Genomic DNA, 22,632 nt, shown 5'->3' on the forward strand with positions numbered 1-22,632 from the left:
ACTGATTCAGGAGAATCTGATCTGTAGAATTTTATTGGCATATCCTTGTTCTTTGTCTCAGGAACGTGTAAATCTGATGATACCGGACTAAACTCATTAAATGCAGAGGAAGGCTCCAGTGAGGATATATGTCTTTCTAAAGAAAGTGTCTGGTGTGACATAGGTTTGTATTTATTTAAGGAGTCAGGGAAGACCTGATTGATTGCATTCTGTTGTACTCCTGATTCAGGTGAGTCTGGTCTTATGTCTGGGTCAAAGTCCGAAAAACAAAAACTAAACTCAGAATCAGGAACTCCTTGCTCATACACGGGTTTAGGTGAATCAGGGGATACTTTTACATGTAATGATTCAAAAAAAAGTGATGAGAACTGTGGTACTGGTGAATCTGGAGATAATGGTCTGTATGCATTCACAGACTCATATGACTCAGGTGAATATCTTCTAATATCTGACAGTAAGATCATAGACTCAGGTGACATAGGCCTGTATTCAGGTATAGAGTCTGGTGAATGTGGTCTGTCTTCAAAATCAGATATAAATGAATTAGGTGACTCTGTCCTCTGCTCAGTGATGAGCAAATCTTCAAGACATGATTCATATTCTATAGAATCTGAACATATGGATTCAGGTGAACATGATCTGTATCTATAAAATGGCACAATACTCTCAGGGAAAGATGGACTGAAATCTGGTACAGGTGATTCAGGTGATAATGGACTGCTTTCATCAAATGATGCCAAAGAAACAGATGATGAAGGTCTGTATTCACATGCTGCCGTGGTAAAAATATTTAACTCATTATCTTTATCTGATGCTAAAGACTCGGTAGAGGATGATCTACATCCAAATAGTGGTAGTGGTTCAAAAATCATTGTTGAGTACTGTGGTACTGGTGAGTCTACAGATAATGGTCTACATTCACTAACTGACTCTGGTGAAGATCCTCTAATGGCTGTTAAGATCATAGATTCAGGTGACATAGCCCAGTATTCAGCAATGGAGTCTGCCGAAAGTCGTCGTTCGTCAATTTCTGTTTTTAAGGATTTGGGGGACTCTGGTCTCTGTTCATTGGTGAAAATCTCTTCAACAGATGATTCATATTCTATAGAATCTGAAGCCACTGACAGTGCTGAATTTGACCTATAGCCAGACATTGCCAGAGTGCTTTCATTGAACATTGTTCTGAAATCAGGAATAGGTGAGTCTATTGATAATTGTCTGTTCTTGTCTACTGATGCTATTGAATGTGGTGATAATGACCTATTATCAAAATCTGCAGCAGTGAGAACATTTAGTTCAAAATCCACATCTGATGCCAAAGAATCTGGAGAAGTTGACCTGCATCGTGTTACTGGCACTGACTCAATAAACAAAGCAGAGAACTGCGGTACTGGTGAATCCGGAGATAATGGTCTGTATGCGTTCACAGACTCATATGACTCAGGTGAATATCTTCTAATATCTGACAGTAAGATCATAGACTCAGGTGACATAGGCCTGTATTCAGGTATAGAGTCTGGTGAATGTGGTCTGTCTTCAAAATCAGATACAAATGAATTAGGTGACTCTGTCCTCTGCTCAGTGATGAGCAAATCTTCAAGACATGATTCATATTCTATAGAATCTGAACATATGGATTCAGGTGAACATGATCTGTATCTATAAAATGGCACAATACTCTCAGGGAAAGACGGACTGAAATCTGGTACAGGTGATTCAGGTGATAATGGTCTGCTTTCATCAAATGATGCCAAAGAAACAGATGATGAAGGTCTGTATTCACATGCTGCCGTGGTAAAAATATTTAACTCATTATCTTTATCTGATGCTAAAGACTCGGTAGAGGATGATCTACATCCAAATAGTGGTAGTGGTTCAAAAATCATTGTTGAGTACTGTGGTACTGGTGAGTCTACAGATAACGGTCTACATTCACTAACTGACTCTGGTGAAGATCCTCTAATGGCTGTTAAGATCATAGATTCAGGTGACATAGCCCAGTATTCAGCAATGGAGTCTGCCGAAAGTCGTCGTTCGTCAATTTCTGTTTTTAAGGATTTGGGGGACTCTGGTCTCTGTTCATTGGTGAAAATCTCTTCAACAGATGATTCATATTCTATAGAATCTGAAGCCACTGACAGTGCTGAATTTGACCTATAGCCAGACATTGCCAGAGTGCTTTCATTGAACATTGTTCTGAAATCAGGAATAGGTGAGTCTATTGATAATTGTCTGTTCTTGTCTACTGATGCTATTGAATGTGGTGATAATGACCTATTATCAAAATCTGCAGCAGTGAGAACATTTAGTTCAAAATCCACATCTGATGCCAAAGAATCTGGAGAAGTTGACCTGCATCGTGTTACTGGCACTGACTCAATAAACAAAGCAGAGAACTGCGGTACTGGTGAATCCGGAGATAATGGTCTGTATGCGTTCACAGACTCATATGACTCAGGTGAATATCTTCTAATATCTGACAGTAAGATCATAGACTCAGGTGACATAGGCCTGTATTCAGGTATAGAGTCTGGTGAATGTGGTCTGTCTTCAAAATCAGATACAAATGAATTAGGTGACTCTGTCCTCTGCTCAGTGATGAGCAAATCTTCAAGACATGATTCATATTCTATAGAATCTGAACATATGGATTCAGGTGAACATGATCTGTATCTATAAAATGGCACAATACTCTCAGGGAAAGACGGACTGAAATCTGGTACAGGTGATTCAGGTGATAATGGTCTGCTTTCATCAAATGATGCCAAAGAAACAGATGATGAAGGTCTGTATTCACATGCTGCCGTGGTAAAAATATTTAACTCATTATCTTTATCTGATGCTAAAGACTCGGTAGAGGATGATCTACATCCAAATAGTGGTAGTGGTTCAAAAATCATTGTTGAGTACTGTGGTACTGGTGAGTCTACAGATAACGGTCTACATTCACTAACTGACTCTGGTGAAGATCCTCTAATGGCTGTTAAGATCATAGATTCAGGTGACATAGCCCAGTATTCAGCAATGGAGTCTGCCGAAAGTCGTCGTTCGTCAATTTCTGTTTTTAAGGATTTGGGGGACTCTGGTCTCTGTTCATTGGTGAAAACCTCTTCAACAGATGATTCATATTCTATAGAATCTGAAGCCACTGACAGTGCTGAATTTGACCTATAGCCAGACATTGCCAGAGTGCTTTCATTGAACATTGTTCTGAAATCAGGAATAGGTGAGTCTATTGATAATTGTCTGTTCTTGTCTACTGATGCTATTGAATGTGGTGATAATGACCTATTATCAAAATCTGCAGCAGTGAGAACATTTAGTTCAAAATCCACATCTGATGCCAAAGAATCTGGAGAAGTTGACCTGCATCGTGTTACTGGCACTGACACAATAAACAAAGCAGAGAACTGCGGTACTGGTGAATCCGGAGATAATGGTCTGTATGCGTTCACAGACTCATATGACTCAGGTGAATATCTTCTAATATCTGACAGTAAGATCATAGACTCAGGTGACATAGGCCTGTATTCAGCTATAGAGTCTGGTGAATGTGGTCTGTCTTCAAAATCAGATACAAATGAATTAGGTGACTCTGTCCTCTGCTCAGTGATGAGCAAATCTTCAAGACATGATTCATATTCTATAGAATCTGAACATATGGATTCAGGTGAACATGATCTGTATCTATAAAATGGCACAATACTCTCAGGGAAAGATGGACTGAAATCTGGTACAGGTGATTCAGGTGATAATGGTCTGCTTTCATCAAATGATGCCAAAGAAACAGATGATGAAGGTCTGTATTCACATGCTGCCGTGGTAAAAATATTTAACTCATTATCTTTATCTGATGCTAAAGACTCGGTAGAGGATGATCTACATCCAAATAGTGGTAGTGGTTCAAAAATCATTGTTGAGTACTGTGGTACTGGTGAGTCTACAGATAATGGTCTACATTCACTAACTGACTCTGGTGAAGATCCTCTAATGGCTGTTAAGATCATAGATTCAGGTGACATAGCCCAGTATTCAGCAATGGAGTCTGCCGAAAGTCGTTGTTCGTCAATTTCTGTTTTTAAGGATTTGGGGGACTCTGGTCTCTGTTCATTGGTGAAAATCTCTTCAACAGATGATTCATATTCTATAGAATCTGAAGCCACTGACAGTGCTGAATTTGACCTATAGCCAGACATTGCCAGAGTGCTTTCATTGAACATTGTTCTGAAATCAGGAATAGGTGAGTCTATTGATAATTGTCTGTTCTTGTCTACTGATGCTATTGAATGTGGTGATAATGACCTATTATCAAAATCTGCAGCAGTGAGAACATTTAGTTCAAAATCCACATCTGATGCCAAAGAATCTGGAGAAGTTGACCTGCATCGTGTTACTGGCACTGACTCAATAAACAAAGCAGAGAACTGCGGTACTGGTGAATCCGGAGATAATGGTCTGTATGCGTTCACAGACTCATATGACTCAGGTGAATATCTTCTAATATCTGACAGTAAGATCATAGACTCAGGTGACATAGGCCTGTATTCAGGTATAGAGTCTGGTGAATGTGGTCTGTCTTCAAAATCAGATACAAATGAATTAGGTGACTCTGTCCTCTGCTCAGTGATGAGCAAATCTTCAAGACATGATTCATATTCTATAGAATCTGAACATATGGATTCAGGTGAACATGATCTGTATCTATAAAATGGCACAATACTCTCAGGGAAAGATGGACTGAAATCTGGTACAGGTGATTCAGGTGATAATGGTCTGCTTTCATCAAATGATGCCAAAGAAACAGATGATGAAGGTCTGTATTCACATGCTGCCGTGGTAAAAATATTTAACTCATTATCTTTATCTGATGCTAAAGACTCGGTAGAGGATGATCTACATCCAAATAGTGGTAGTGGTTCAAAAATCATTGTTGAGTACTGTGGTACTGGTGAGTCTACAGATAATGGTCTACATTCACTAACTGACTCTGGTGAAGATCCTCTAATGGCTGTTAAGATCATAGATTCAGGTGACATAGCCCAGTATTCAGCAATGGAGTCTGCCGAAAGTCGTCGTTCGTCAATTTCTGTTTTTAAGGATTTGGGGGACTCTGGTCTCTGTTCATTGGTGAAAATCTCTTCAACAGATGATTCATATTCTATAGAATCTGAAGCCACTGACAGTGCTGAATTTGACCTATAGCCAGACATTGCCAGAGTGCTTTCATTGAACATTGTTCTGAAATCAGGAATAGGTGAGTCTATTGATAATTGTCTGTTCTTGTCTACTGATGCTATTGAATGTGGTGATAATGACCTATTATCAAAATCTGCAGCAGTGAAAACATTTAGTTCAAAATCCACATCTGATGCCAAAGAATCTGGAGAAGTTGACCTGCATCGTGTTACTGGCACTGACTCAATAAACAAAGCAGAGAACTGCGGTACTGGTGAATCCGGAGATAATGGTCTGTATGCGTTCACAGACTCATATGACTCAGGTGAATATCTTCTAATATCTGACAGTAAGATCATAGACTCAGGTGACATAGGCCTGTATTCAGGTATAGAGTCTGGTGAATGTGGTCTGTCTTCAAAATCAGATACAAATGAATTAGGTGACTCTGTCCTCTGCTCAGTGATGAGCAAATCTTCAAGACATGATTCATATTCTATAGAATCTGAACATATGGATTCAGGTGAACATGATCTGTATCTATAAAATGGCACAATACTCTCAGGGAAAGACGGACTGAAATCTGGTACAGGTGATTCAGGTGATAATGGTCTGCTTTCATCAAATGATGCCAAAGAAACAGATGATGAAGGTCTGTATTCACATGCTGCCGTGGTAAAAATATTTAACTCATTATCTTTATCTGATGCTAAAGACTCGGTAGAGGATGATCTACATCCAAATAGTGGTAGTGGTTCAAAAATCATTGTTGAGTACTGTGGTACTGGTGAGTCTACAGATAACGGTCTACATTCACTAACTGACTCTGGTGAAGATCCTCTAATGGCTGTTAAGATCATAGATTCAGGTGACATAGCCCAGTATTCAGCAATGGAGTCTGCCGAAAGTCGTCGTTCGTCAATTTCTGTTTTTAAGGATTTGGGGGACTCTGGTCTCTGTTCATTGGTGAAAACCTCTTCAACAGATGATTCATATTCTATAGAATCTGAAGCCACTGACAGTGCTGAATTTGACCTATAGCCAGACATTGCCAGAGTGCTTTCATTGAACATTGTTCTGAAATCAGGAATAGGTGAGTCTATTGATAATTGTCTGTTCTTGTCTACTGATGCTATTGAATGTGGTGATAATGACCTATTATCAAAATCTGCAGCAGTGAGAACATTTAGTTCAAAATCCACATCTGATGCCAAAGAATCTGGAGAAGTTGACCTGCATCGTGTTACTGGCACTGACTCAATAAACAAAGCAGAGAACTGCGGTACTGGTGAATCCGGAGATAATGGTCTGTATGCGTTCACAGACTCATATGACTCAGGTGAATATCTTCTAATATCTGACAGTAAGATCATAGACTCAGGTGACATAGGCCTGTATTCAGCTATAGAGTCTGGTGAATGTGGTCTGTCTTCAAAATCAGATATAAATGAATTAGGTGACTCTGTCCTCTGCTCAGTGATGAGCAAATCTTCAAGACATGATTCATATTCTATAGAATCTGAACATATGGATTCAGGTGAACATGATCTGTATCTATAAAATGGCACAATACTCTCAGGGAAAGATGGACTGAAATCTGGTACAGGTGATTCAGGTGATAATGGTCTGCTTTCATCAAATGATGCCAAAGAAACAGATGATGAAGGTCTGTATTCACATGCTGCCGTGGTAAAAATATTTAACTCATTATCTTTATCTGATGCTAAAGAAACTGGCAGACCACACTCAGTGGAAATCGTCCTAAATTCAGGAATGGGTGTGTCAAGTGATAACAGTTGACCCTCATCCTCTGATTCTGCTGAACTGGGTGACAAGGGTCTACAATGGATCACAGTGAACTGATCATCAGTGGTGTAGTATTTGTTTTCTGATATCATAGGTTTGGGATTTAAAGCTCTTTGCCCTGTCATTGATATGGTTGATTCTGACAACTGTCTTACAAACTCAGGTACTAGTGAGTCTTGTGGTATTGCCCTAAGCTTATTCACTGACACTGCTGACCCTGGGGAAGATGCTCTTATGTCTTTTAGGAACATTATTGATTTAGTAGACATCGGTATATATTCACTTATTGACTCTGGTAAAATGGGATGGCTCTCAAATTTAAAATTAGAGTCATCTGCTCTATTGTCATAATTGTATTCCACACTAAGACACTTTTTACCACTGTACTCAAAAACACCTGGCTTAGAGAAAAAAGTTTCACCTTTGTACTGTGTGTCATATACTTTAGAAATAAGTTTATTAAGAACAGGTTTATATACAAGTCTATACTCACCTGTAGCTAATGCAAATGAAGATTGCTCTGCAGCTGTATCTGTTGCAAGTGGTACAAACACAATCTGATGCTCAGAAACAAATGACTCTGATAATTTTGGTGAATGTGCTTGTTTCTCTCCAAGAACCAAGTTCTGGTTTTTACTAGTTATATTTGTTTGTGGTGCCTCATGAGGTGAGGATTTTACATAGGTGGCTACACCTGATAGTGTTTCAGTGATAGCTTGATGTAATGGCTTTTCAGTACATTCTATATCTGTCATCTGTGTGGTTGACTCAATTTTATGGGCTGAGAATTTAATGGGGGGGTTTACTGTTTTTGCACTGGGTTCCACAAGTTGTATACCTTGCTGGATCATATTTTCAGGAATGTCTGTGGGAGAACTGTTCTTATGTCTCAAAGAAGATTCACTCAATTCAGAACATGTGTGTGTTTTAGACAGCTGGGCATTCTCTTTTTCAGGTGTTGTAAATTGTTTATTTTCTGTTAATTCTTTCTGTACCTGTATGTTCCAGTTGGTAGCAACAGGAAGTAAATTACTCTCTAATGCAAGTTTATTTGAGCTATCAGTTCCTAAAACATCAGCAGACTGTAATCCTTCTAAGACCTTGGGATCAGAACTAGAAAAATCTGATAATCCTAACTCATATGGTGATGGTCTGTTGACACCTAATGAGATGCCATCATCTATTCTACATTCTGCTTTTGATGGACCTTGTGATATTCTGTTAAGTACATTTACAGATGATATTGATTCAGGTGAAGATGGCTGACTCTTAGATACTGGTATGGGTGATATTGACCTGTACTCACTGTCTGAAAGATCTGAATGAGGTGAGTCAGATCTATATCCTTTTATGAATGCATGCAATTCACAAATAGTTGAAGTAAATTTTGGTATTGGAGAATCTGATGAAAGAGGCCTGTGTTCATTTAGTGAGGATAATGATTCAGGTGATGAAGGTCGGCATTCAGGTGTTATTGTTGGTACAGTAAGCCCACATTCACTGTCTGAAAGATCTGTCTCGGGTGATTCAGATCTACATTCTTTCATAGGCATTAGCAACTCACAGACATTTTGAGCAAAGCTAGGTAAAGGTGAATCAGGGGAAAGGCACCTCCACTTATTCACTGATGCTACTGAGTTACGGCATGATGTTTGACATTCAAACATCCATCCTAATGACAGCTCGCAGTCTACATCTGAAATTTCAGATTGAGGTGATAATGACGCATGTCCTTTTACTTGCAATAGAAAGTCAGATACTTCTGGTGTAAAACTGGGTATCGGTGAGTCACAAGAAAGTGGCCTAAAATCATTCAAAGATGATGTTGATCCAGCAGAGGATGGTCTGTTAAAACAGTCCTCATCAGCAGCACATTGACTACATTCTGAATAATTCTCAGGGGATATTCCTCCGTCTAAGCTTTCACAATTGTACGACTCAGAAAATAAGGATCCGTTGGATTCAGGTGTAACTGATCTATACTGAATCCATGGTTCTGGAGAAAATGGTCTATCTATTTCATTAATAACTAAATAAGAGGTCTGTGGTGTGAACTGAGTATTTGATGTACACACAGCAGATATGTCATGTTCATCATTAGGTACACAACCTTCAGCATGCATTGTGAATTCAGGTGTTTTATGTTCACAAATTGGTGGTAGGGGTGAATTTGGTCTAAAATCAGGCAAGGGGGAGTCAGGAGAAAATAGTATCTCGTCAGTACCTGATGATATGGATTTAGGTGAACATGCTCTTAATTCATCCAATAACATACATGAACCTGATCTGTACTCAAATGGTATCGGTGAGTCTAGTGGCAATGAGACTGTAGATACAGGTGATAAGGAATGATATTCATATAAAGACATATCCAGGCCAGCTACATATTCAGATCCTGAATCTGGTGACAATGATCTACATTCAGTTTGTGACAAAATACCTGATGAGAGAGGTATACAGTCTGAAACTGTGCCAGATATTGTGCTGGTCTGTCTATTTTGGGAGTATTCTAAAATTATTGGTGTTCTCTTTGAAACAGGCATGGTTATTTCATTATTTTGTTCTCTGGTACAACATTCTCCAGATTCAGTCACTACAGGATCTGAAGAAACATGTGTTTGCCCAATTACTGAGTCAAGTGACACCTGAGTAAGTACAGAAGAGACATTTACTGCAAAGTCACCCTCATGTTCAGGGAAGAGTTGATTCATTGGGCATCTGTAAGTTTCCTGCATCAAATGTTGCACTTGCTCCTTAGTTGAAATATTTGTGTCAGCTGCCTCTGAGGTTGCAATAAAAGGTATGACATTTTGTTCAGCAGACAACTCTGACAACTCCAGAACTTGATCATCAGTGACTTTGGATAATTCTAAGGCCATTAGTTTACACCCTGGGTTAGCATGAAAGGTACAATCCACTTTATTCACACTGGAGCTCTCACATTCAGATGATTCAAAGGTCTCTGTAACTATGTTGATATTCTTGCTGGTTAACTTTGCAGAAACATACTTTTCACCAAAGAGAGTTCTGTAAAACTTCTCAGAAATCTCTTCAACATGGCGCTTTAGGTATTCCTCACTTGAGCTTTGTTTATCTAACATTCCTGGCACAGGCCTTGCCTCTGGTTTCTGGTTTGGTATATTAGCCACACACTGTGCTCTTGGCATTAGTGATGAAGTTTGTGCTAATGTGATGTTCTCAGAAGTCCTTTCATTTGATAACTGAGAGATGGTTTGTGAGCTGGGAGAAGCATATATGGAAAAATAATCCTCTGGTGCTTGCTCTGCAGAGAGCTCACTAAAATCTGCCTCAGTATAATCAGATTCCTGCAAGGTGTCCCCAAAATCTGTGAAGGTTATTAGCTTCTGGCTGAGTCTTTGGCTCCTTGATGATTCAGTGGCAGTATTATTCTCTCCAATATCCTTAATAATTGGGATGTTCATAGACTGACCACCAACTGCTCCCAGCTCTTCAAGAGGGTCATCATCAAATGGGTCTGAATGCTGTAGGTTCTCAGATGGCTGTTTGGGGACAGCTCCCTCTTTGTAAAGTGGGCCATACAGCTGAGACTGGAGCCTCCATGGCACAGTTTTGTACAAGGTAAAAAAAGGACTTACTTGTTTGATAGCGCCTGGGAAATGTTGCTTCAGACCAATCATCTCAAAACCAGACTGTGCTGAGCCTCCAAACATCCTGGCAAGTGTATTTAAATAAATACAGAACAATTTAGAAACTATTTGTTTGAATAATAAATTAAATTAATAAATTAAATATATTATTGCAATGGTAATGTTTTTCAAGTGACTTACTGTGAACTTTTAGCTATGTCTGTCTGCATTTTCTCTTTCTGGGTATCATTGAGGGAAGACATACTAGAAGAAAGATCCTCCACAGATACCATTGGAGGTTGCTGACAAGATTCTGGCCTTATCTCTGTATGCCTGCCTGACCTAGGACTGTCCATGTCTTCATGAAGAGCTGAAAAACCTAGATAGTACATAATTATAGTTATAACTTTAAAAAGTAAGATCATTCCAAGCTACAAAACAGTTCCTCAGTGGCAGGTAAAGAGTGATTTTATGGAGGTACTTAATATGACAGCAAATAGCCATGGTACTTTAGAGGATGTCATGATTACCTTCACTGTGATCCAATGATATGGTCTGTTCAATTTCTGCATAGGTATGTGATGACTGATCCTGAATGGACTGGATGATCTTTGTTTCAATCAGATGTACAATATCCATACGATTAATCTTTGTGAGTTTTGCGATCAAAGTGCTCTCTGTGGACAAGTTGAAAAAAAATCAGATTTGCATAAACATTTTTCATTTTTGACTACTACCATTTATCACAATGATTTACCACAATTGAGCCATTCTTCTGTGATTTCCAAAAACTTTTTTTATGGTGATGGACAACTCCATACTGTCAACGGAATTAGCCAAAATAAAAGTGCTTATCAACAGTCCTACCTGTAGCATTTGTTCCCTCTCTTTCTGTCCATAGGCTTATAAGCGCATGACTTTGGTCCTGTAGAGAGTTTGGATTTTCTGCCCTTATCTGATTAATCTGCTCTTCATCAAATTCAAGTTCACGAGCAAGCTCTAGATAAACAGTAGAGACACACTCAAATGTTTGAGCTAAATTAATTAAAATATTTCAAAGAACATAATTTGCAATTTCCAAAAGATTCATTGCCAAAATGAATAAAATGCCTTTGTACACACAATTCTGAATTACTGTCAGAGCAATGTTTGAAATTGAAATATTTATGGACATCTGTGATTCTCAAATTACTGCTCATTACTCTTCTAATCATCTCAAATGGGTAGTAGTTAATCCTGAAAAAAAAAAATAATAATCTGAGCACATGTATACATCTGATTTATCGCCAAATACAAATACTATTTTTACCTGTCCAGCTGAAACCAAGGTGGTCAGCTATGACTGCCAATCGACTCTCTTTCCTATCAGCCTCATCCTGTAGGGCCACTGTAAACGCCACGGTCAAGACATAAGATTACACTACCAAAACATATTCTTATTAAATACATAACACAAATGGTCTCTATAATTCTGGTAAGAAGCAATTATTTCAGGGCAAAGATTCACAATGAATCTACACTGCATGTAAATGGAACATAATCACTGGCTTTCTCTTGATTTTAAACTAATTTTAACAAAAATGAATTGTTTTTACATGCTTTGAAGGATTTTAAATGAGGTGTCAATTATCACAAAGTATTTACATGACATTCACAAACAGAAATGACTTGATTGGCTAGGTGAATTATTTATTATATGTGTACAACTATTAGTAGTTCCACTGTCATTCATTATGTAATGAAGTTATTTTCTCTGACAGACACTATAAACTGCCAATAACTCATTCTGTAGTACTTTAAAAATATAATGCAATATAGCAAAGGTCAAGGAATAGTCACTGTAATTTGCCAGTAAATTTATGAATTTGTAGTAAATATCAGCAGTAATTACAGCAGGATCTAATTAGTCCCCTAATATAAACAGTCTTATAATGAATCTTAACAATACTATGACATAGACAAGGAAAGGAAACAGGCACAAACACAGTCCAAACGTCACAGAAGCACCACAAAGAGTTGAAGCTTTAGCTACAGAGACAGAGAGGCAGCACCTTCATCGTTAATGTGCTGAGGCAGATGAAAGAGAGAGAATGGGCCCCTTGAGATGGGGGATACCTTGACTTCGGACTTGCGCTTTATCAGCAGGGATTCTTTCCATCTGGGTCTCAACAGGATCATCCCATCGAGGCCTAATGACCAATGGGTCCTCAGGAAGAGGCATCTGCATGTCAGGGAAAGGCTCACTCTCTATTACTGAGACATCTATGGTGCTGCTTTCATCATCCGACATGGCAGCTGCCTCCTCTTTCTCTCTCTCTGCTTGAGCCAACCTCTCCACTAGTTTAGCTGCCTCATCACTAATCTCCTCAAAAAAATCAACAGAGTTCTTGCGTCTCTCAGTGGGCTGCTCTTTTTTGGCTGGTGTAGAAGTATGAGATGGTTGACCAGACTTTCCCCTGACAGGTAGCCTTGATGGTACTGTCTTAGATTTGCTGGACAAGTCAGTACTCGCTGGACGACTCTGGTCCTTTTTAGCTGGCTTCTTGGTAGAATCAGTTTCACAGTAGCTCCTGGCTTTGATAGACCTTGTCACTCTGGAGCTTATAGAGGGACCTGTGTCTGTCTCAGATTTTCTTCTTGTTTCATATTTTACAGACATCTTAGACTTTTTGTCCTTAAGAGATTCAGCCCGTTTCATAGATGCAGCATGTCCTGTTTCAGATTTGATAGAAGAAGCTTTTACAGGTATTCTTGATTTTTGCTTCTCCTCCTCTTTAGAGGAAGATGACTTTTTCTGCGTAGGGGCAGCGGGACCTTTAGAAACCAACTTGGTTTTTGATTTTGATACCCCTTCAGATGCTGGGGAAGTCTTTTCAGGGATTTGAGGTAATTTTATTACAGAATACTGATCCTCAGGAGAGGAATCTGAGGACTCTTGGTCCTGTTGGGAATAGACTGATCTAGTAACTGTGGACACTGCTGTCTGAACATCAGTTATGACAGTGTCGGAAGAGCATAGATCATTCCCCAAAAAGCTATCTTCAGCTACTATGTTTGTTTTAATTTCTACCACTTCTTTTTCCACTTGATTTGTATTTGTGGTTTTGGATGAGGCAGAAACTCCCATTTTTATGGGTATTCTAGACTTTGAGGCATCTGACTTAGCTGCTATTCCTGATTGATCATCCTCAGGTGGTGAGAACACATATACATCTACAGCCTCGTGTAAACATTGATCAGCTTCTTCTGATTTAATCTGCAAGGTTAAATCAACACCAACCTCTGCCTCTTCCCCAGTGAGGTCTCCACTAGGTTCTTCCCTAATGTCCTCTACAACTGCCTCTTCAATTAGCTGTTCTCCTATTTGAAAAAAAGCAAAACTTTCTTCCTCATAGCCCCTTTTGGTCATATCTATTGCACCACTTCTAGTCATCTCAAATAATTTACCCTCTTGGAAAAGGAATGGGTTTTGTTCATTTGTTGGTGTGCCTTCCTCAGTGGGTGTTCGTCCAGGAGTGGTGTCAGGAGAGGCCCCTTGTGACTGTCGATCAACCATCAGACCCAAAATCTTTTGCTCTTCTTCTTTTACTCTTGCTTCAAAGGCATCATCATCTTCCCTCATAGCATTCCAAGTATCTGCCTCTGCCCTTGCAGTTACCCCTCTAGACTTTGTTTTAGGAGGTTCCTCCTCTTCATCATCCTCTTCAGTGTCATCATAAATACATATTTCTGGTTTAAATGTTTCCCTTACTTGTCCCAAGATAACAGGCACAGAATTAGCTTCTGACTGTAAGCATCCCTTGCTTAAAACTATATCAGATGTCCCTGCATGTCTCATGTGATCACCTTTAACCTCATCTGTTATATTACATTCTGTTTGACTATGAGATCTGCTATCTTGTTCACCACCTGATGAATCTTCCTGCTTCCCACCCCTGTCAACATTTTTGCTTCCACTCAACTTTCTCAGGCTTTCCTCTTTTTGTTCATCAGTTACATTTGCTGCCCCTTTATTGCTGGAAGACATTTTGTACGTTTGTTCTAACTCTTTTGTACTAAGAGATCCCGTTTCTTTATGTAGCTCTTCAGGGATCTGATGGGCTTTTGTGTTATGTTTTTCTGAGACAGACTGAGGTCCCTCCAATGCTGATTCAGCTGTAGATGCTGCAGTGTGGGCCATGGTTTGATGAATGTCCTCAGCTGTTTGAGAGCTGTCATGCACACCTGCTGGAAAAGGAGAGGGAGGTTGTACTTTAATAGTAGGTTCAACAGATTGTGCTACCTCTGACCCTGTGTGTTTGGACTCAGTGGGCCCATGGCCATCCACTGAGGATGTTTCATCTTTGGATGCAAGCCCAATCAGTTTCATGCTTTCCTGTCCTGCTTCAGACACAATCATGGTCTGAGAGGACCAGATATCTTTATTGTCCTTTCTGCCTTTTGCATCTTGCTCCATCTCATCAAATGTTTTTATTTTGGCAGCCATTTTAAACATCTCTTCCTCTGGGGTGTATTTCCTCTGGGTCAAGCCACTCTCCGGCTCATCATCTTCCTCTGCATCCTCAGGTATGACTGATGCCTTTAAGGACATGGACTGGACCAAAGGATCTGGGGTTTTAGGATTGACCTCATAACTTACCTCTTCAGAACTTGGGGTGTCAGGGGAAAGAGGACTCTTACCCGAACTCGTCAGCTGAGATGTCTGCTCGCAACTGTCATCGTCGGCACTACCTTCCTGGTCTCTGAGGAGTCTACTGCGCAAATTTTCTGGGGGGAAGTCGGGAGCTTTGGAGGATGTCAGGTGCCCTGAAGTCACACTGGCTTGTTCTACTGTAGGAGGAAAGGCCAAGGTGGCATTCTGCTCTACAGGGCTGCCTTCTAGAGAGTCACGGCAAGGAGATTCTTTAGTCGGACTAGGCTCAATCGAGTCTGGGGATTTATGAGAGGAGTTATCATCCATAAGAGGACTACCCTCTAAAGAGTCCTTGTTAGTTATGGAGTCATCAGCTACTGGACTAATGCTCTCTGAATCCTGATGTCTAAGAGGCAGCACTAAACTTCTATGACTTTTTGAGTCTGCTCTTGTGGCCAGGGTGTCAGCAGAGGTTGATGATGGCTGACCATCAGAGTATTCTTCATCACTCAAAAAACTCTCTATTGTTTCGGAACCCCTTTTTGTAAGTTTCCGTGATTTAGATGGTTTAGATGATGCCAAAAGAATGTCCTTATCAACAGAGGCTTTTTCATCATCAAATGTAACAGTTTTGCCCCGAGAAGCACACACAGACTCACTTTTTGAGGGATAATCCTCTGCTTTTCTCAAATGTCGTAGACTTGCTGTAGATTCCAGCTTGTCAGATGTCTTTTGACCAGTGCACATAGAGTCAGACTGTTTACTTGTCTTGTCTTTGGTTGTATCAGTTCCTGCTTTTGAGATCTTTCCAAGTATAGATTGACCTTCCTGTTTCGGTGATGACAGGCTTTCAGGGCTTGTTTCTGGAGTCTCTGCCATGCCTTCATGTTTGTCACTTTCCTCTGAGCTCATGTGCACCTCTCCTTCACCTATACTGGCACAGGGTGAATCAGCCAGACCTTCATTTTTTAAACTGTCAGAGCTGTCTTCATGTGCACTGCTTTCAGGGCAACTATAAGGCCGAGACTCTCTGTGTTTAGGTAGATCACAGGGAACTGAAGTGGTCATATCTGACTGTACTGTAGGTTCTTCTGAGTCTAAGCCATACAAAATACTTTTATCCTGCACTTTTGACTTAAGTTGATGAGAACTGTCTTCAGTGTCTGTTGAAATGTCTGCAACAGGTGACACTTCACTCACAAGTGCTGAGGTTTCAGATAAGGATTGTGTGGACAGAGGTTCTTTTATTTCAACTGTTTTTGTGCTCTTTGGTCCAGAAGCTACTTTGTGTTCAAAGAGTCCAGACTTTCTTTTTGAAGGATCTTGTCCCGTTTGAAAAGCTTTCATGAGTTCCTTCACTGACATAGTTTCTTCTAGTCTCTCTGACTCTTTTTTTGGTGATTTGGATGGAGCTTGTGTTTTTTTGGGCCCTGATGATTTTTGGTCTTTGATTACTGGGGATGACTTCCTTTCAGAAGATCCATGAGAAGGTTTACTTCCATTCTGCTTTCGACCCCTTTGCTCCTCCTCCACTTTCTTCTGTAGAGCCTTAACTTTATCTTTAATTGAACCAATGGGTGTTTCCTCAACTACTGGTGACACAGGAGATTTTTTTTGTTGTGGTGGAATACTTAGAAGGGAATTATCTCCATGAGTTTTTTCTGTGCTTTCACTCACAGAACCTGCTTTTGAGCTGGATGTTTGAAGTTCATCCGTGTGTCCCTGAGGACCTTTTCTCCGAACAGGCTTTTTCACTTCACTTAAGTGCGTTTTAGTATCTTTGTGAATAGTTGGTATAATCTTTTTACCACCTCGGCGCAAAACGACTTCAGTATATTTTTCCTGGGCCACAGGCACCCGTGATGCTGTTCCAGAAGTTGCAGGCACATCCAGATGATCTTTAAGGGTTCCACTGACACCCTTTTGTCTCTGTGTCCCACGGCTGCCTCGAATATCCTTAAGGAGTGGCTCTTGGGTCTCAAATGCTGCCATCATTTTGGCCTCCTCGATTTCACAGTCTGAGAGAAGAACCCACTCCTCATCATTTGGTCGGCGTTCTGCTTTTGCTGACTCCTCAGGCATCTCATCCTCATATGTCCCACTCCTTAGAATCTCGCTAACTTTCTCCAAATCCTCTTTGACCTTTTCCATTATCTCAAAAGGCTCCCCTGACACCTCCTCCACCCCCTTTTCTAGATCACCCCCTTGCATAGGACTTGACTTTGCAGAAGAATCAGTGGTCAAAATAGCAGTCATTTTGATCAGATCTTGTTTCATCTCTGATACTTCAGATAATAAGTCTGGGCTTGCAAGGGCTGAAGAGTCTCGAATCAAGTGCGTTTTCAGGATCTCTGTAGATGTTTCAGTATCTTCATCATCTTCCATTTTGAAAGAGGACATTTAAGGAGCAAATTAACCAAAATTTAAATTAAAGGGGAACAGAGATTTAAAATGAGATCAGAATAGGACCAGCACAAAGTTTCATTGATCATAATAGGACTGGCTGAGGGAGATGTGAAGTAGATTCTTGGAGTATGTGAACCTGGAGGAATAATGAAATAACAACTGCAAAGCAAACACTAACCAAACCTAAGGACAATAGGGAAACAAGCAGGAAATAACTTGCTTATCCATAGTCTATACAAACACACACTCACACATGAGAGAAAAGACAATCAAACTAAATCAAACTGAAATCATAAGTTAACTGGAGCATTTAAAAAGAACCAACAACAAACACTACACTACATGTTTTGCAGGAGCAAAACAGATTGCTCAAGATATAACACTCATATCTAAGGAACAAGAAATAACAGAGAGAATAAAGTGAAATAAACCATGATTTCAAGAACACTTTTGTTCCCAAAAGAAAGCCAGTGATGTATGCTTGATTCTTAGGAATGAAATAATGCGAGGGATGACTAATAGCTTCTCACATCAGTGAAAAAATGCAAGGTCAGCTTAAATAAAAAACTTCATGAACAATCCCTGGCTGAATGCATTTTTTATTAATAGCAATACTATTAACAATAATTAATAGTTATCCATATATAATATGAATTGATTCATATGAACTATTAAATAAGAATTTATTAATTTATAAAAATTATTAATAGTATTAATGCAAATTTATTCATTGTTAATAAAGCTACCTGAGATAAAACATACAGAATAATATGAACAAAAAAATGTGCTAATGAGCAATGGAGAAAGACATGTTAAGCAACCAGCAAAACTGAAAGATGGTCATACTTAATGCACTCATTCATACACACACACACGCATGCATGCACGCACGCACACACACACACACACACACACACACACACACACACACACACACTGTAAGCCAAGTTATTTCCATGCAAACCTAAGAGTTTTATTAACATGCAGCCTTGGGTAAGTTAAATGTCTAGTAGATTTTAACTCCAGTCCATGTAAACACCTTACACAGCTTTAATTAACCTATATAATATGGTAATTAGACTAAATGCCTATGTAGTGGTCACTGGATCATTCATGAAGGCACAAATACATTTTCAGGATCTACTAAATTCAAATAAATATATATTTGTATGGCAGTAAGCACAATGATTACTAAAAACAGGAAATGGGGGGGACAGTTTGCTTTGCAGATTGCTATATTAAAAAAAATGATTGAGGGTAAAAAGTAATTACAACTGAAAACAAACATCCCCACAGAATGAATGAAATCTCATGCTCCATGTTCATGCAGTATCTCTTAAAATTTTAATACTTGAATCGAGTAAAAGCTTCGTAAGATAAGCCATGTAATGCCTATATTTCACTATTTGATGGTGTTTTGGACAAAGATGGAGTGATGACATTTAAAAGACCTAAATAAGAGAAATCCAATCTTAAATAAATTAAGCAGGATATTTTAACTATTATATTCCCATGTTAGTTAACACTGCACAGCTTAAATATTATTAAAATCATTGTTAGAAATGCTAATGAATACCAAGGTATGTGAGTTATTGTACAGTTGTTAATTGGTAAATTAATTGGTTAAAAGAGAACATGTTTAATGATGGAAGAAATACTACAACTACAAAAATTAAATATCTTACATTTGCCAAGTGTTCGACTGGTCTGCAAAGAGAAACACGTGAAACAGATTCAATCAGTTGTTAAATACAGATAAGAAGTATATCGCTTTTATAGTTTCAAAACAACCATGATATTATAGGAGAAAACATTCTCATATACTCTTACAAAAGTAAGCAACGGGGAACAAATAAGCAACATAAAAGAAATAACTAAACCAATTTCATTTCAAATCTATCCAGAATTTTCATGTACAGCTCAGTGTAGTGAGCTATATATGCAGCATTTCAGGGGAGCAACAATCAAAAATTTGTAAATATCTCATCCTTAGCCCATTGTATTTTATTCATGATCATCATTTAATAATTTTAGTGACAGACCTTAACATTGATAAAATTAGCTGTGTTTCCATAGTGTTTTAGTTGTTTCTGCGTACTATGCAGCGACAACCCGGCCATGACAATCCAGGTGAAATAAAATCAGAGAAAAATGCAAAAGTTCTGCAAACATTTAAACTACAAAGGAAACAGAAGATCCAACAGAACTGATGTTAAGAGAAGAGGAAAATATCTCCACAGTTACCTCCTCATCAGGCTCTTGGTCTGAATCTGATTCCTTTGAGGAGCAAAAAGCAGCGAAAGACAGAGGGGGGCACGGAAAGAGATAAAGAGAGGGATAAAGGACAGAGAATAGGAGAAAGAGAGCAGGCAAAGCAGTTACCATAGCAACAGAACTCTTAAGCCAGCCAATGAGGCATGGCATGGATTGGAGGAGGGATATGTATGGAGGACACACAGAGTTGGTTGGAAACTTTTATCAAAAATGATACAGAAGTAAATGGAATGACAGGTTTTGTAGTATAGGAGTATTTCTTTAGGTCTGCATATACAGCCTTAAATTCATTTGAATATGTGTCATTTGTTAACACTACTGATTATTTGAAAAATACCCAACCAAAAGGCCAAAATCTAACCATAACCACAGTCTAAATCCTAATTTAACTGCATTTTAGTTGATCCAAATATATGAATACCTGTAGAACTTACATAAATACGGTAGATAATCCAAGAGTAGTAGTATTACATGTATGTTAAAGTCTATAGCACAGCAGCCCAAAACTATTTACACTGTTATAATTCCTCCTTTGTGTTACAGGTATATAGTAAATAGAAACATATCTTACTATAACATTACATAGATTACATAATAAAAGGTTAATCTGTAAATCCAAACTGTTTGTTTCAGACAAAAAATATTGAAATTACAAAAATAAATATTATAATCATGCATGCATGGAACAATTTTAATAGAAACACAGAAGTCAGGAAAATGTGTTCACAGAGACATCAGATGTATTGGTCTGGTTATATTTGTATGTGTATGATTTCATCAGCATTATGGTAGGTACAAATAAATTACCTTTGAGTATGGTGGCAGAGTGATATTTAAGTTGCATATAGCATTATGGGCCAAACTCCTATATGATCTTGGTTCTTTCATGAATGACAACCGACCACAAGGCTCCTGAGTGTTGTCTCTGATCTGCAACATTTCCAACAAGCAGCCAAACATAAAATATATAAACAAATTAATAACAACAATAATATACAACTAATAACAAGCTTTTAAAGTAGGGCAAAAATTGCCAGTACAGCTCCCTCAGAAATACATTTACACCAAGGATGGTATTAGTAGCTTACTAAATGAACAAATCATCTGAATTAATAGAAGCATCTGCTTTTGTGAGAACAGGAAAATTGCAAAAGCACTAAAGTGCAAAACTATGTCAGGTAGTTCACCTTTATAAAGAGGGCAAGTCGGTTTTCCTTGAAGGCAAAGAAACTGAAGAGATGATGCTGACCACTCTTGGTGAGAGGGACTAGGTTTCCAAAGCAGTCTGCATATATCGGTTTTCCTTCTAGCACCTATAATTAGCACAGGGTTTATCTTGGAATATAAAGTTTTCTTTCTTTAGACATTTTATTGGGTTTTTGATTTTTTGGGAAGCTATGTAACTCCTTTGTCTGAATGTGAGTTTGAAGTTACCCAGTGAAAGAAATGTCCCAACTAAAGAAATAGACCCAATCAAAGCAGTGAAAGATGTAAATGTAATTACAATTACATGGTCTCCATAATCTTTAGCCAACAGTTCTTGTGAGTATGTGCATTTGAACAAATCAAACACACACCTCCACATCTCGACTGCGAGCCACTTCTGTGAAGTTCTCCTGCTGTTCCAGGGTTTTGTCAATCTTGTCATCAGTCATACAGAAGCAGCGCAGGCGTGCCTCTATGGGGTCATGCGTTTTGGCAAAGATGACAAATTTGGCCATGTACGGAACACAGATGATCTCTCGATACACCTGTGTGGCAAAGTTGACCGACTCCTGGGCCTGCCGGCAGTCTATCAGCCAGAATCTGAGCAGCAAAAGGTGGTGGATGTGACAAGTAAATACAACTTTGATTGTCAAAGTGAAGTGATAGTTACAGTTTTTCCTCAAAATGTATTGATAAATTGAACCCAAAGTAAATAATGCAATTAAACCTCCCAGTATTTTCAGGACCTACCTGGCAGACACGTTTGTGGTAAATGACACACATTCATTAACAAAAGTTAAAGGTGTGGTTCCTGTGATGTCCTCCCACTGAGCTGGCGTGGTTCCACCTGGTTATACACAGAGCAGTTTTAGTACTATACTGTAAGAAAAAAAATATATTTTTGAAGGTAAGAACTGAATTCTCAAATATTTATGCTGTTTGTATGTTTGGGACCATAACAGTTGCAAAGCCATACGTGTTGTCTGTTTTAGGAATAAATGCAATAAACATCATATAAAGTAAGATTATAGCATGCATCATGTTTTCTAACTCTTTCTTTGTCTAAACGTTAATGACTCTGTATTAATTTGTGCATGCACACACACCTGTGATGCTGCACAGAAGTCGAAGTGTTGGTGTATCTCCTCCAAAGCCATTGAGTATGGGGTCTGTGGAACTTTTAGGGACAGGGATGGTCATGGTGATGGGTTTGTGGAACTTCCTCCTACGAGGCTCCAACGTGACTATAGGACTGAATATAGCTTTGTTTCCTAAAATCTTCCTCACCATGTCCATGTTCACAGGCTGAGCCTGATCAATAAACAGAAGTAGGTAGATGAATAACTACCCTGGGAATATTACATTCTTTTTACAAATCAGTGATAGATAACTTTCCAGAAATGAAATCTGAACTGACTGAAGGAATCATTTTAACTGAAAGTAACAAAGTTGAACTGCCTGAGCACTGATAATCACCAGGTCAAAATCTTTCTGCATAACATGTTATATAATTAAATGCAGTTA

General features: G+C 38.9%; 1 protein-coding gene across 28 annotated transcripts in view; it reads right to left on the reverse strand.

Moving 5' to 3' along the window:
• The window catches only part of ank2b (ankyrin 2b, neuronal), a 123,414-nt gene that overhangs the window by 11,004 nt on the left and 89,778 nt on the right, over window positions 1-22,632 (reverse strand). For 14 of the 28 annotated variants that reach the window (XM_081694806.1, XM_081694808.1, XM_081694805.1 and 11 more), the window contains 14 exons: window positions 22,215-22,419; window positions 21,859-21,955; window positions 21,480-21,708; window positions 21,090-21,215; window positions 20,710-20,832; window positions 19,873-19,905; window positions 19,314-19,335; window positions 15,270-17,600; window positions 12,705-14,816; window positions 11,899-11,976; window positions 11,457-11,588; window positions 11,120-11,266; window positions 10,791-10,968; window positions 10,599-10,674 (listed from right to left, as the gene is read on the reverse strand). In XM_081694806.1, coding sequence (XP_081550932.1) covers window positions 10,599-10,674; window positions 10,791-10,968; window positions 11,120-11,266; window positions 11,457-11,588; window positions 11,899-11,976; window positions 12,705-14,816; window positions 15,270-17,600; window positions 19,314-19,335; window positions 19,873-19,905; window positions 20,710-20,832; window positions 21,090-21,215; window positions 21,480-21,708; window positions 21,859-21,955; window positions 22,215-22,419 — 5,889 coding nt within the window. Of the gene's footprint in view, window positions 1-10,598; window positions 10,675-10,790; window positions 10,969-11,119; window positions 11,267-11,456; window positions 11,589-11,898; window positions 11,977-12,704; window positions 17,601-19,313; window positions 19,336-19,872; window positions 19,906-20,709; window positions 20,833-21,089; window positions 21,216-21,479; window positions 21,709-21,858; window positions 21,956-22,214; window positions 22,420-22,632 lie in introns of all 28 variants that reach the window. The other 14 variants (XM_081694822.1, XM_081694821.1, XM_081694796.1 and 11 more) reach the window with 13 other exon arrangements.

Source organism: Electrophorus electricus, chromosome 13, assembly GCF_041902795.1.
Source record: "Electrophorus electricus isolate QZ-2024a chromosome 13, ASM4190279v1, whole genome shotgun sequence".
Lineage (NCBI taxonomy): Eukaryota > Metazoa > Chordata > Actinopteri > Gymnotiformes > Gymnotidae > Electrophorus > Electrophorus electricus.